Raw genomic sequence first — 15714 nt, 5'->3', positions numbered from 1 at the left:
TTCCCAACTCTGGAAAGGGAGTGGGGCCTAGTGGTTGGAGCAGGCGGGGCTGGAAGGCCGTCAGGACTCCTGTGTCCATTCTCAGCCCTGCCATTGACTGGCTGTTCGACCTTGGGGTAGAGAGCCTGGCTGTTAAGGTCTGGGGCTCCCGTTGTGTTGGGATTCATTGTGGGAGGGGGAGTCTGTTACAGAGAAAAGGCTCGGCCGTGAATCCCCAAACAAATCCATGAGCGAAGGCCCCAGCTCCCATCTGCAGGAGTAAAAAATTATTTAAACCACAAAATGTGAGCCGGCTTATCAGCTGCTGCCGCCTCCCTGAATCAGAAGCGCACAGGACTGCAAGGGGCCTCCTGCCATGTCACCCCGGTCAGACACCAATCAAGCTCCATCCTCCAGCCAGTTAGGTTCTTTGCCCCTCACTGCTCCTATCTGGAGGCTGTCCCCTCCTCGGAGGGCTAGACACCTTCTTCTCATCTCCAGCCTCCTGGACATGTTCTCCCCCTCCATTTCCGATGCCATCACTATGGGAAGCGATCCAATTCTACACTGAATGGCTATGTGTGAAAAACCCACACCCCCAAGAGACCTAGTCCAGGCGACCTCTCCCCCAGTGTAGACAGTGCTAGCTCAAGGGAAGAATTCTTCCTAGCTACCACCTCTGGGGGAGGTGAATTGACTACAGTGACTGGAGAACCCCTCCCATTTTAAGTGTAGACATAGCCTCAACCTGCCGTTTGCCAGGCGAAACAAGCTCTCTCTCTCTCCTCTCAAGAGATCGGCTCTCCAGTCCCCTGATCATCCTCTTCTTCTGCACCGGTTCCCATTTGAATCCATCTTTCTTGAGCATGGGGGACCAGAATTGGAGCCAGTGTTCCAGATGACCTCATGTGGAACTCTGGCTCCAATTCTGGAACACTGGTACAATGGAACACTGGTGCAATTCTGGAACACTGATACAATTCTGGAACACTGGCTCCTCATCTGGAACACTGGTACAATATAGCAGTGACATGTTATACGAGGAGACTGTTGCTTATTCAAAATCATCGCCACAGAGATGTTTAGAAAAAGCCGTTTGGAAAGATTTTGCTGCCTCTCTCTTTCTCTCTCACCACTTTCAGTTTCTTGCACGATCCTCTGGGCTGTCTACATCACGGAAGAGGAGATGATTGTGCTGCTGGTGAAAGGGAAGAAAAAGAACAGCGAGTCCGATTACTACCTCATGGCCTACGATCAAGGTCGGGCTGTCGTTCTGGACCGATACAAGCGTAAAGCCAGCTGCTGTGAATCAGCGTCCTTCCATCGAAGTCCATGGAGCGACGCTGAGGTTCACATGCTGCGAACCGGGTCCCTAAGTGGGCTGTGTTGGGGGCAGAATGTGTTGTCAGATCCTGCTAGCCCCAATGCTCAGCAGGGACAGGCCTCGGGAGGGAGTTAGCTCGCAGAAAGTGTTGGTTTATCTTGGGTGTGAGAGTGATGATCTAATAATTGGACCATGGAGGAGAACTGAATGGCTCTAAGGCTGCCTTTTCCCGCCTAGATGATTGGTTCAAGTCCAGCCCAGGTCAGTAGCAAATGAAAATGATTACTGGCTACCAGCCAGTCCAGCCCCCGGTGAGTAACTGTTCCTATCGCTGCAAACTGCCCCAGCCGCAGCAGAGAGGCCAAGGAGGGAATGGTGACAGGGACTGAACTGCCCACTAGAAGTCATCTTTCTAGGTCAGGACTAAGAGTGTGTCTACACTGCCATCCAGGGTGCGACTGCCGCTTGGGTAGACATACCTGCGCTAGCTTAACCCATGCTAGCATGGCTAAAAATAGCAGTATAAATGTGGGGGCACACTTCCCCATGTGATCTTGGGCGAGTCACTTAGCTGCTCCGTGACTCAGTTTCCCCATCTGCGCAATGGACATAATAGTACTGCCCTACCTCCCAGGGTGTTGTGGAGCTAAACCAGAGGTGGGCAAACTACGGCCCGCGGGCCCCATCCGGCCCACGGGACTGTCCTGCCCGGCCCCTGAGCTCCCAGCCGGGGAGGCTAGCTCCTAGCCCCTCCCCTGCTGTTCCCCCTCCCCCGCAGCCTCAGCTCGCCGTGCGGGCAGTGCTCTGGGCAGTGCAGCGGCGTGGCTGGCTGCGGCCAGGTGGCGTGGCTGCCAGTCCTGCCGCTATGAGCGGCATGGTAAAGGTGAGGGGAGCAGGGGGGTTGGATAAGGGGCAGGGACTCCTGGGGGGCAGTCAGGGGACAGGGAACATGGGGTGGTTGGATAGGGAGTGGGGTCCCGGGGGGGGCGGTTAGGGGCAGGGGGTCCTGGGAGGGGGTGGTCAGGGGACAGGGAGCAGGGGGGGTTGGATGGGTCAGGGGTTCTGAGGGGGGCAGTCAGGGGGTGGAAAGTGGGAGGGGGTGGATAGGGGGTGGGGGCCAGGCTGTTTGGGGAGGCACAGCCTTCCCTACCCGGCCCTCCATACAGTTTCGCAACCCCGATGTGACCCTCGGACCAAAAAGTTTGCCCACCCCTGAGCTAAACGCAGGAAAGATTCTGATTCTGTGGTAACGGGGGCCATGTACGTACAAAGATTTAACAAGGTGAGTTCACGTAATAAACAGACACCGCTGTAACTCGTCATTCCCATGTCTGTTTGCTCGCAGTCGGTGCAGCTTTCCGGATGTTGTACTCCATACCTCGCTTCATACCCAAAGGTAAGAACCCACCTTGGAACATTCTAACAGGCTTTGATGGGAGAGGCAGAGATATCCTGGTAGACACCCTAGATTGGAATGTGCGGCCGGCTCTCCCAGTCCACCCCCGCAAAACCCAGAGCATGATTGTTCCCTGCAGGGCTCTTCCCAGCCTCTCTCTCAATGCCTCAGTGTCTCTCTCTCAGGGGAGAACATCACAGCGCATTGGGGAATTTGTGGAGCGAGACAGCAGGGGCCACATGGGGAGTTAGTGCACGGCAGGCTAGTGTGGGGTAGATTTACACCGCAAGCTGCCTGTTTGTACTGACAGGCCCTTGGTTAAAGCGCATTAAACCCCCGTGTGGATGCTCTGATTCAGAATAAAAGTGGCTTTGATTTGGATTCACTGAACTCACTTCCAAAGTGAAATTAGAGTCAGGCCTGGTCTATACTTCAAATTTCGGTCAACAGCTATGGCGCTCTGAGATGTGAAAAAATACACTACTATTGTCTCCATAGTGTAGACGTGGCCTTACGTTAATTCAGATTAAGAGCATCCACACAGGGGCTTAATGCATTTTAACTAATTCATATTAGAAGTTAATTTGGATTAACTTTCCCGATTGTCCCCGTGTAGACAAGCAGAAAAAGGTACTCTTATTCTAGAATGAGTGTCCATGGGGAAATAGACCAGAATTAGCTAGTGCAAAATAGCCCCTCATCTCCCGCACTGATTATCCCACCTCTGCAAGCCTACTTCACCACTGCATTACTCCTGCTTTACACCACGTTGACAAAGTTCCACTTGTGCAAACCAGGAGCAACACGGCGGTGAATCAGAGCCAACATAGCTACTAGCCCTTGGGTCACAGATCCTAGATTGTGAGCTCTCTGGGCAAGCCTTGTCTTCTCTGTTACATGACTGTGCAGCCCCTAGCGCCGGGTGGCCCTGATCTCATGGGCAGTTCTTAGGTGCGTCTGTAACAGGAATAATGTTGCCTCTTTGCCCTGAGCGTTAGCCTTGCAGAGCTCATTATGAGGAGAAATCAATGCTGTGAATCAGGTCTGTTCTCAGTGCAACCTTGTTTGTTTACAAAGAGTGTCCACAAAGTCTTGTTTCCCTGAAACAGCCGGCAGCAGACAGCTTTCCTCGCTCCAAAATCCACACATCTGCCCCTCCAGCGGGCTCTGTGCCCAAGAATCAGTGTCTCTCTGCTTCCTCCTAATGTTCATGCCCACAAGTGCTTTGCTCAGTTTTCTCCTCCAACACACAGACTGCAAACTAATCTCCTAGCCCCTGCCTTGGCAGCCAGGTAACCCCCGCCTCTGACCTGCCCCGTGGCTTGGGCGGTCCCCCCTCGTTTGTAGCTCTCTGTTACTTAAAGAGACTCAGCTGCTGCTTCCATTGGGTCTGAAAGACTGCTTGGCTCCCCTGTTCGCTTTAATGAGGCCCAGGATTGTCTTTAGATCAAAGCCTTACCCCATGCCAGCCATTACCATCTTTCAGCGTAACAATACCCCGGAAATCTCCTTGCAGCCTGATCCTTTTCTTTTGCTGCTCTTCTCTGAACTCCGACCTCGCGGCTCCTACAGAAGACCCACTCTGACCAGGTTTCTCCCACTTTTCCTCTGCAGACACTGACAAAGGGTTTGTGATGTTGCTGGGACTGGAAGAATACACGGATTCCCCGCTGATCCCAAGGGGGCTGTCCTATAACCCATTCAGCACAATCTTCTACATCTGGGGCAACGTTATTTTACAAAGGTGAGAACAAAGTCTGCATCGATCTCTGGTTTTCGGGGAGGCAACTGATGAGTTGGTTCCACACTTTGCTCGTTTACCAGGCCTGATTTTAACGGATTTAACAGAGTCCTTCAGTTCTATCAGTCGGCCTTTCTCCTGGGCTCATTCAGTCTACCTGCCTTTCATTCCTTTTCCCGTTTACATTTGTCATTATAGGTTATTGTGACGTCTTCCGAACCTAACTCACTTTTTAGAGTTGAACTCACAACTCGGGTACATTTATAGGCCCAGTTATTACAAGCGGCACCATTCACATGCATTAGGGAGTAGGTGCACATGGACCCAGCTGCAGGACTGGGGCGTTAGGTGCAGCCTCAGAATCACAGCTCGCCCCAGCAGTCGAGTGCCATGCTCGGGCCCTTCAAATGAGACGTTTTAAAAACCAAGGCTGAGATTTTCAAGAGATGAGTGATTGCAGGGGCCCGGCCGGAGGCACCGTAAAGAGGTCTGATTTTTAGAAAGTGACAAACCCTGTCTCCTCCGCGTTTGCTTTGGAAATCAGCCCCAAAACTGGGGCACTCAAAATCACTATGTCAAAGAATCGTGACCCAAAGCTCTGGACCCGATTCTGATCTCAATCGCATCGGTCTGCGAGATCCCTCCAGATTTGCACAGCACCCCGAGGATGAAATTCACCCACCGTGCAGAGAGTCAGCACAAAGTCTGCGCCGCACTTCCAATACAGCTGAAATGGAACTCATGTCCTACCCAAGGTGTTTGCCGGCTCAGGGGGTGGGTTTCACCCTGCGGCGCATTGGCAGAGCTGTGTGGGGAACTACACGACCATTGCAAAACAATCAGCTAATTGTGAAGGTTCCAGATGTGGCGTTACAGCCAATACAAATGTAACAGGTCAAGGGACAGACCAGAGGGGCCACTGTCTGCTAGGAGAGCCAGACCCAGAGGCAGTGCCAAATGTAAAGGTTTTACTACCAGGCTTTTCATCCTCAGGGAGAGAATGAAAGGCGAACGAAAGCAATGGAGTGTAATGTTTCCCACTTCCCTTGTGCTTTCCTTGCAGCTACGACCTGGTTAATTACATTCACCTCTCCGACTTCCCCCAACAATCCCCCATCAGCTACTTCATTCTGTCGTATGTAGGGGAATTCGTGTGTGTGACAGACTCGGAGGAGGTACGGTGGCGTGAGTGGGTGCATCAGGCGGGCGCATCATTTGACTGGCTGCAGCGTGGCCTAGGGGATAGCACCCTGCCCTGGGGTCTATTCCTGGCTCTGCCCCTGGTTAAGCTGGGTGACCTGGGGTGAATCATGTCACCTCTTTGTGTCCTAGGGTATATATGGCAACTAGACCCCTGCAGCTGGCCCGGGCCAGCTGATTTGGGGGCTCGGGCTGGTCCGCGGCTGTGTAGATGTCTGGGCTCAGGCTGGAGCCAGCTCTGTAGAACCCTGTGAGGTGGGAGGGTCCCAGAGCCTGAGCCCAGAAGTCTACACTGCAATGTGTACAGGGTACGCACAGTGTACACTGCACGGGCAGTGTATGCTGCCCGTGTGCCCGAGTCAGCTGGCACGGGACAGCCCCGGGTTTTTCTTTGCTGTGGAGACGTACCCTCAGTTGCCCCATCTGTAAAATGGGGATAATGGTACTGACCTGCTTTGAGGTCTACTGATGAATAGTGGTCGGCAATGTCATGGATGGCTGCCTTTTTGTGTTGTGTCTTTCATCTGAGGATCTCAGGGCGCTATTCGGTCACTAACGCTGCCTCCTAACCTGTCCGAGGAGCTGCTAAATATTCTTATCCCCTGTACAAGTGATTAAAGCAAGGCACAGAGAGAGCAAAGGCCTTGCACAGCAGAGGGCACACAGAACCCAGGAGTCCTGCGGGGGGGCTGTGCTCACCATTAGACCACACTCTCTCCCCACTCGAGAGGAACTCCGTGCTGGCTGGGCGAACCCTGTATAAACAGCTGCCACGCTCCATCCCTGCAGAGGTGGCTGCATCTCAGCAGCGGGGATGTAGCAGCTCCTTGGGAAAGTCCCCTCCAGCGACCCCTTCCGAGACTTCTGCTCCCTTCGCCCGCTCTTCACATCTGGCTCTGTTTGGCTCTCCAGATCTGGTTTTCTGTGGAAGGCAGCTCGGTCATCATTCGGCTCTACCCCTCCGAAGCCTGGGACACGTACTTCAGGCTACAGCTAATGAGAGGGTCAAAGGACTTTAGCGTCAACGAGACGTTTGTGAGCCTCTTCTTTAACAAGGAGGGGCTGCAGCAGGTGAGCCCGGTCAGCAGGAGTCACAGATGCAGGGGTGGGTGGCGCAGGGGGTGGTTAATGGTCTCTAGAAGTTTGAATCTAGCCCTGGTCTATAGTGCTGGGAAGCCGTTGACAGCTGCTGATTGGCCATTGGATTCATTAGCCGTCTCAGCCCAGTTTCCAGGGCCAAGCGGCCACAGGAGAATTGGCCCCCTCATTAGCAGACACCATAGAGATCGAGTTTCCCCCAGGTTACATCTGAAACACGTTGGTGGTGAGTGTGGGGCACCTGCTCTGGGCATAGAGACAGGCCTTCATGCTTCCACTTTCAGGGCCTTATGCTAATCCCACAGTGGAGTAATTCCATTTACATGAATGGGGCTACTCCTGATTCGCACCCATGTAAATGAGATCAGAAGCAGGAGGCACCTGCAATGCTCACGCAAGGGAGGGCTGGCAAGGGGTGTGACCACACAGGTTAGGGCCAAATGCCGTCCCATTTCCACACAGGGAAGAAAATGACCCCCAACCATGGGGGCGGCTGTTACTGCTTCTGACCCAAGCAGCCAGACAAGAAGTCCAGGGCTCCTGGCTTGTTCCAATTAGCAGGAGAAATTGGGGCTAGTCGAGTTTTGTCTTTGCCGCAAGCTCGTTCATTTGCACGGAACGCACAAAGGCCTCATTTCCTTGAACACCGTGGGAATCAACCAGCAGGAGACCCACTCTTCTTTCCAGCCCACACCCGGTCCCCGGTAGCTTTCTCTCAGGGCCCCGTTACCAGCTTGTTCCGGTCCGCCTGGCTTTCTCCCACTGCGGCAGCTCTTGTCCTGGGCCTCTCTCATGCACACACAGAGCAAAGTCCTGGCCCCTGCATTCGAAACTCCTCCTCCTTGCGCCACATGATTCAGTTTCTCTTCAGCTTTTCCATGGGTGCTACTGCTTCTGTATTTATTTGTAGCGGTGATTCACTGCTACCCCCAAGAGCCCCAGTCACAGGCCAGGACCAGAACAAAAAGATGAAGAGCTTACAGAAAACAAGAGGCCACAAACGGGTGTTAGTTTCAGCTGCCGGGTGACAATGGCTTCTTTCCACTTCTCCTGAATAGCAGGGGTTGAACTCTACCTTTCCCCCGTATTTTCTGCTCTTGCCTCTCCTTTCAGCTGGTTTACATACCGGATGGACAGGGGGAGGGAAAACTGATCAAGAGGAACTTCCCTCTCCATTATATATTGTCGTACCGGCACCTCATCGTCCATCAGTACCATTTGATGTATTTACAGTGAGTAGTGGCAGAGCACGGGCAATGGTGGGAAAGACGGTTCCAACGCTTCTGGTGCAGACGGAGCCGGCTCCAGTCCTGGGGCTGCGCCAATGCCCATGTACCAGGGCTGAGCGGTCAACTGGGTCTAAGGAATAATGCCTTGACACAGGAGAACACTCTCCTTACTCTGTTTGACAGAGGGGGAAGCTGAGGCACGGCGCAGGGATGGGACTAGCCCACAGTCACCCAGCAAAGCAGCAGCAGATCCGGGAATAGAAACCAGATCTCCCAAGCATAGGAGCCAATTCCGTGGGTGCTCCGGGGCTGGAGCACCCATGGGGGAAAAATGGTGTTTGCTGCCCATTGGCAGGCCCCCGCTGATCAGCGCCTCCCTCTCCCTCCCCGCGCCTCCCGTCCGCTGCGATCAGCTGTTTTGAAGCGTGCAGGAGGCTTGGGGAGGGAGGGGGAGGAGCGAGGGCGTGGTGCACTGGGGGAAGGGAGTGGAGCCGGGGCGGGAAGAGGCAGGGTGGGGGCAGGGCCTTGGGGGAAGGAGTGCAGTGGGGGCAGGGCAGGGGGCAGAGCCAGGGGTCGAGCCCCCCCCCCCCGACACATTAGAAAGTCAGCACCTGTGCTCCCAAGTCCAAATCCAGTGCTTTATCTGCTAGGCAGCACCGTGTCCCTCGGAGTGAGATCCTAGGGGCCTGATCTTGCTTTGTGCTCAGCCCCTGGGAGTGGTCCCGAGGAGCGCAGCGTGCCCAGATCCAGGCAGGATCTGGCCCTGTACACATCAGGCCAGATCACAGGTGCAGCACTCCACCTCAGAATCTCCAAGGCAGCCTCACGGCCTCTTCTGTGTCCTGCAACTCCCCTTAGCTATTAGCAGTATAGGACACATGACACACAGCCGAAAGATCCTGATTCCATCCAGCACACAGGCTCCGCCCAGGCTATGAGAGTTTACAGATCTGTTTCACCGCCCAGTCCACTGCAGCATGCCAGAGCACCGCCCAACCTTGTGATGAACCAGTGCATTTCGGTGCCAACCCACACTCGCTTCCTGTCTCCCCGTTTCTCCCTCAGAGATGCTCAGTACATCAGGTTCTTCCATCCCTGCTCCTTCTCGGTCATGCGCCTCGAGGACCTCCCAGCCCCTCAGCGCTTCACCCGGATGGAGCACTATTCCACCGAGCCACCGGACGTCATGGACAAAACAGGCTTCCACAACAACGTGTCTCTGGCTGTATACCAGGGACTGATCTTCCAGCTGCTCTGGCTGCACGCGGACTATAGCAGGGTGATTTCTTCTCATCAGCTCTCAGCTGGCTTACGGGGATGGGCTGGGGGAAAGTACATTGTACCCACAGCGCTAGGTAGGAAGGTTGGGAGTTCTGAGCTCGGGGCAGCGCTAGTGCTGTCCACGCCGGGAGTGAGGTCGTAGAAGAGCCTTGCTCAGGGCTGTGGACTTTCCCACAAGTAACAGGGATTATAAGAAAGACGCGGAAAATCCACAACAGGACCATGTGCTTTTCAGATGAGAAAATCTTGTGTTTTCAGATGACTTGTAATTTAGCAAGCCCTTTATTTTTTTATTTTTTTTTTTAGCCTTATGCTGACCCGGTCCATGACCCAACTTGGCGGTGGTGGAAAAACAGAAAGCAATACGCAGTAAGATTCTGAACATTCCCTTTCGACCAAAAACCCAACCGATCGCATTAAAAGAGAACTGGATAAATTCATGGAGGTTAAGTCCATTAATGGCTATTAGCCAGGATGGGTAAGGAATGGTGTCCCTAGCCTCTGTTTGTCAGAGGGTGGAGATGGACGTGATCATTACCTGTTAGGTTCACTCCCTCTGGGGCACCTGGCATTGGCCACTGTCGGTAGACAGGATACTGGGCTAGATGGACCTTTGGTCTGACCCAGTACGGCTGTTCTTATGTTCTAAGGGTGTTGGTTCCTTGTCTAAATTGTGTTATATTCTTTTAGAAACAGATCTGTAAACTCTGATAGCCTGGACAGATTTTAGTTTGGGTACCTCCAGCCTGTCTCCATACATTCCCACTGCAGTTCCACGATCTTTCTCCTTCACTTCCTGTCCCAGACGGTTGCAGTTAAACAGCTGCTGAGTTCCTCCCCAAAGGTGGGACAGAGAAGGTAGATTGGCCATGTCTCAAAAACAGTTCTAATGAATAAGAACTTTTCTTGCCTGTGGTAGGGAGCCCTGAAAGTCAGAAGGTGGCAGACTTGGGCCAGTAGTTGCCATGGGCTGGAATAAGTCTGTAATCTTCCAGAGGGAATAAATCAGCATTATGTATCCGGTGACAGGAAGGAATTTCCCATGCGGTCCCTGCCTCCCGGCTCTGCCGCGGCCCTTGATCTCGGAGCTCCCTGTGGCTGCTGGGTTTGCAGTTGCATCGAGCCGGCCCTGGGTCTCGTTGGACGGACGTGAGGAGCTCTGGAGGCGGGAGGAGGAGGCAGAAGCTTCAACTGGGCGACTCGGCGCAAGCTGTAGGTTGGGCCCAGCAGAAAGGCTGCCAGGAAGCCCCAGCACACTGCCGAGCCTGTAGCAGGATTCACTTGGAAGCCAGCAGGGCTAATGGGCAGGCCATGGCTCCACAGTCTTTCCATGCCAAACATCCTGGGGCTGGGCTTGCCTGATGGCCAGCGGCAGTCTGTTCCCTGGATGGACAGGGTGGGGAAGGTAGAGGGACCTGGGCCCTCCCTCTCCACCAGGTCCGGGCCCAGGGCCCGAGGGAGGGAGGTGTGGAGTGTCTTGATCACCTCTCCCTGGTACACCTGACCAGCCTTCAGAAAACGGCCATACTGGGTCAGACCAGTGGTCCATCTAACCCAGTATCCTGTCTTCTGACAGTGGCCGGGGCCAGATGCTTCAGAGGGAATGAACAGAACAGGGCAATTATCGAGTGATTCATCCCCTGTCATCCACGCCCAGCTTCTGGCAGCTGGAGGTTTAGGGACACCCAGAGCATGATGGGATTGCGTCCCTCACCATTGTGGCTAATAGCCATTGATGGATCTATCCTCCAGGAACTGATCTCATTCTCTTTTGGGCTTCACAATTTCCCCTGGCAATGAGTTCCACAGGTTGACTGGGCATTAGATGAAGTCCTTCCTTTTGCTAGTTGTAAATCTGATGCCTATTAATTTCATCGGGTGACCCCTGGTTTGTGTGTTCTGTGATGGGGTAAATAACACGTCCCTATTCACTTTCTCCACACCAGCCATGATTGTATAGACCGCTCTCGTATCCCCCCTCAGTCGTCTCTTTTCTAAGCTGAACAGCCCCAGTCTCTTTAATCTCTCCTCATCTGGAAGCCGTTCCATCCCCCTGATCATTTTTGTTGCCGGTACCTTTTCCAATTCGAATGTATCTTTTTTGAGATGGAGCACCCAGAACTGCGCGCAGTATTCAAGGGGTGGGTGCTGGGCCGCTCCCTGCCTCCCCGCTCTTTCTGCAGTGTGGGGCACGGATGCAGGCTTACCCCAGTTCCCAATCAGTCTCAGCGACTCAGCTGGCCAAACAAGTGTCCCCCAGCTCTCTTCCCTGTGTTCGGATAGGCTCCCTCAGCAGGGAGTTGGGGCAGGGAAGAGGGCCGTGCCCCCACCCTCCCAGTTGGGGTCTTACTCACAATATTCAGCCCCTTGTGGATTGCTCTGTTCCCAGCAGCTGCAAACTGGCTTCCTCCTCCCAGACAGCGTCTCCTTCACTCTCCCCCTTGCTTGAGTCTCCTTTGGAGCAGATCCTCCATTTGGAGCATGCTCCACTGTGCTCCTTCACCCCCTTAGTCTCCATGGCGGGGTCTCTAAACCCACTCCCAATGCCAGATGTGAGTCCCCCTTAGGGCCAAGTCCATTTTGCTTCTCAGGCCTTTCCTGGCGCACTGCAGTGAGCGGGACCACTGTTAATTTGAAGCTGTGGTGTCCACCATCCACCCAGCCCCTGTACCACCAGCGATTCACATACCACAGCTTGGGGTCCCTTGCCCATGCCACCGCGTCCTCCTCTCGGGAAATGGTACAGGCTGTTGCTTGACCACGCTTTGGTTCAGTTATGAAATATATCCAAGAGCCCAGTCAGGGGGGTTGCAAAAAGTCAGTGAGAAGCTAGGGCCGGAAGAGAGGCTTGGTCGCCACAAAGCTGTCTTGGGCAGCGTTAAATTCCCCGTTCCAAAGTGACACCCCCAAAATTGTCCTGTTTATACTCCACCTGTTGACAAGCACACGGCCCCATGGGCGTCATTTGAGGCTAGATTCCCCCCATCAGCTTTCTGCCTGGGTTTCCTGGTACTATGGGGTACCCAGGGCTTACATTAACATAAGAACATAAGAATGGCTGTACTGGGTCAGACCGCAGGTCCATCCAGCCCAGTATCCTGTCTACCGATAGTGGCCAATGCCAGGTGCCCCAGAGGGAGTGAACCTAACAGGTAATGATCAAGTGATCTCTCTCCTGCTATCCATCTCCACCCTCTGACAAACAGAGGCTAGGGACACCATTCTTTACCCATCCTGGCTAATAGCCATTAATGGACTTAACCTCCATGAATTTATCCAGTTCTCTTTTAAACCCTGTTATAGTCCTAACCTTCACAACCTCCTCCCCATTCGGGACTCCGGGCTTCAGCTGCGGGGCCAGGCGCACCGGGGCTTGGGGCTTTTCTCTTTGTTCTGAACACATGCATGTCAGGTACCAAGGGGCGTGAAGGCACTTCCTCGCCTTGTACCAGGGTAACACAATCATATGTCCTTTGGGACATGCCGCGGCTGGCTGTGTGCAAATAACCCCCTGCCTGTTACTACGGGAAGAGAGAGACAAGGTAGGGGAGGTGATCTGGTTTATTGGACCGACTCCCGTCGGTGAGAGAGACACACTTGTGAGCTCACCCTGAGCTCTTCTTCAGGTCTGGGAAACAGACTCAGTGCGTCACAGCTAAATGTACAGCGAAACGGACCGTTTAGCATAAGCAGTTAACACACATTTCAAGCAACCGACACCCACGTCTCCTGATCCTGACCGTTTTCCTATCCGCCTACGCCGAAGCTTAATTCAGCTAACGCAAGGTGTTCTGGGAGCGTCAGCAAACAGGATTATAGAAAGACATAGGCCAAAGTAGGCCACGTCACTGCTCGAAATATATACACGATGTTATACTGATAGTGTGTGCTTAATGCATATTAATAGACTACGCTTGGTAGAGATGAAATCCGCCTCTCCTTTTTCAGGAGTATTTCTTTTACGTAGCGAGCAACGGCAACTCCTCCGGAGGTGTCTACGTCAACATGGAGAGCTACGTGAAGATCTATGACCTGCAGCCCAATAACCAGCTGCCCAGCAAGATTTACCTGGACAAGAATAACGTCTATTCTTTCTCAGTGTTCCTGAGCGTCAGGTCGGCGGCAGAAAGCAGTAAGAGAGGAGAGTCTTGGAAGGGGATGTGAAAATAACGGGATTGTAACGGCTAGATGAATTTGCAGGAGATCAGAGGAGCCGGCGTCTCCTGAGTTAGAGCAGGGGGACTGGCCGTTGAGGATAATAATAATAATAATAATACCTAGCGCTTTTCACCCGTAGACCTCAAAGTGCTTCACAAAGGAGGGCGGTAGCATTATCCCCATATTCCAGATGGGGAAACTGAGGCATGGAGTGGGTAATGGACTCGCTCAAGGTTACCTCATAGAGCCCAGGTCTCCCAGTCCTGCCCTCTATCCACTAGGCAAAACTGTCTCCTGTCAGAAGGGTCTCTATCCCCAGCTCTGGGAGGGGAGTGGTGTCTAGTGGTTAGAGCAGGGGGCTGGGAACCAGGAATCCTGGGTTCTGTTCCCAACTCTGGGAGGGGAGTGGGTCTAATGGGTTACAGCAGTGGGGACTGGGAGTCAGGAGTCCCCTGTTTTATTCCCAGCTGTAGGAGGGAAGTGAGGTCTAGTGAAGAGAGCAGGATGTCAGATCTGCTTTGACCTGGAGAGATCCACCTTGAAGGGGAGAGGAGTGTTATATCTTTGGCCTGTTTGATCCTCGCCCGGTTGAGGCCAGTTAGTGCCAATCAAAGATTCTGTCACTACCCACCTGGGTGAGATTTGAACCTGTGACCTTCAAGCAAAAGGGTTCCTGTAGTAGTTGCAAGCCTACATCCTTAAGCCACTCAGTGCCCTTGCCTTTGAAGATTGCTGATGTGTGGATCTGATGAGTATCTACCCAGAGCTTCTCTTAACTGGGTCAGCGATTGCATTATAGGTCAAAGGCGCCTGTGCAAAGGCAGCGGATTGCCAATGGATCTGTTTATGGCTAGTGTGATTCCAGGCTTTTCTCTTCTCCTGCAGTGGGGGAAATGCCGGAAGAGAACTCCCTTGATTTTGTGTGGCTCACCGTCGTCTTAGCGCATCCAAAGTTTGTGGTTTCACACCTCCACCGGCACTATCTGATCGGCCGGGGCTCCGTGCTGTATACGGTGAGTACACGGGGCCGGCTACTTTAGAAGGGTCGGTAGTGCAAGGGTTCTGGTTTTGCAGCCGTTTCGATGTATTTCCTCACCAGCTGTCTTTCAGTGTTGGGATGGATTCAGCTACTCGGGTAGGTATCACTGGCAACGTTCAAGTGTATTGCAAGCAGCCCTTCAAACCACCTCCATCCTGACCTGTAGCAGGCCCTGCTGTACCAGTCCTAGTCCTAGATTTTAAAGGCCAAAATGTACCACTGTGATCATCTGGTCTGACCTCCCGTGTAACACACGCCAGAGACACCTCCCGCCACCAGTAATTAATGCAACGAGGCAAGCCCATAACTTCTGTTGAGATAGGGACAGGCATTTAGAAAGATATTCTTGATTTAAAAACATCAGTGATGGAGAATCCACCACCTCCAGGGGAAGTTGTTCTAACAGTTGATGACACTGTTGAAAATTCACATCTTATTTCTACTCTGATTTTTGGCAAACTTTAGTATCCAGATGCTGGCCCTCGCTCGACCTTCTTCTGCTAGATTAAAGAGTCATCTGCCATCAGAAATTTCTTCCCCACATAAGGGCTTACAGAGCGTGTGATCAAGCCATGGGCTGCACACACACTAACTCTGGCTGCAAACTTTTCAGGAAAACGGTCACTTGATGAAAAATGCCGGTTCCCTCCAAATCGAAACACGCGTCGATTTCCACCACCTTTCATTTCGAGACACCCCGAAATGAAGTGTTTTAATAATAGCTCAGCGTCCTGTTGCGACATTTTCAGAACTGAATATTTTCATGGTTTGGGGGTTTTGCGATGTTTCAAAATGGAATTCATTCTTTCGGGTTAAAAAAAAAAAAAACACATTTAAGTAAAAAGATTTTTAAAATGTCAAAATCGGAACGAACCGTTTTGATTTTATGGGAATGAAACATTTCGATGAAAATGAAATTGTGAATGTTGTCGGTTTAGTTCCAGAATGGCAAAAAGGTTGAAATCATGGAACTTCCTGTGAACGTGAAATTCCTCTTCAACAGTCCCAGAGCTCTGCCTGTGTCCTTCAGTCCTCACCTGCAGCCAGCCCTGCTCTTCCAGGCCTAGACACCCCCTTGCACAGCTCTGCCATCAGTCCTGGATCAATCCACGACAGAGGAATGATGAAATGCTTCCACTGGTCCCCATCTTCAGGGCTGCTCTGTCTCCTATGGAGCAGGGATAGTCACAGCGCAGTGCGCTCCAGCCATAGCCCCGATCCACCCCCTGTGGGCCCTGGGGGGCAGGGAATAGCCACAGCACAGTGCGC

The 15714-nt window shown here is 52.9% G+C and overlaps 1 protein-coding gene across 1 annotated transcript in view; it reads left to right on the top strand.

Annotated features, from left to right (window-relative positions):
• Nucleotides 1–15714, top strand: part of CATSPERG (cation channel sperm associated auxiliary subunit gamma) — a 37205-nt gene that overhangs the window by 10861 nt on the left and 10630 nt on the right. Inside the window, exons 10-19 of the mRNA XM_029913197.1 lie at nt 1056–1268; nt 2649–2699; nt 4314–4443; nt 5504–5615; nt 6553–7030; nt 7826–7970; nt 9033–9246; nt 9555–9617; nt 13197–13380; nt 14292–14419. Of these exons, the coding sequence (XP_029769057.1) occupies nt 1056–1268; nt 2649–2699; nt 4314–4443; nt 5504–5615; nt 6553–7030; nt 7826–7970; nt 9033–9246; nt 9555–9617; nt 13197–13380; nt 14292–14419 (1718 nt within the window). The remainder of the gene's footprint in view (nt 1–1055; nt 1269–2648; nt 2700–4313; nt 4444–5503; nt 5616–6552; nt 7031–7825; nt 7971–9032; nt 9247–9554; nt 9618–13196; nt 13381–14291; nt 14420–15714) is intronic.

This window comes from Terrapene carolina, unplaced genomic scaffold, assembly GCF_002925995.2.
Source record: "Terrapene carolina triunguis isolate 2854851 unplaced genomic scaffold, T_m_triunguis-2.0 Scaffold517, whole genome shotgun sequence".
Lineage (NCBI taxonomy): Eukaryota > Metazoa > Chordata > Testudines > Emydidae > Terrapene > Terrapene triunguis.
The sequence above is the reverse complement of the archived record's forward strand: the minus strand, read 5'-3'. Positions and strand labels throughout refer to the sequence as shown.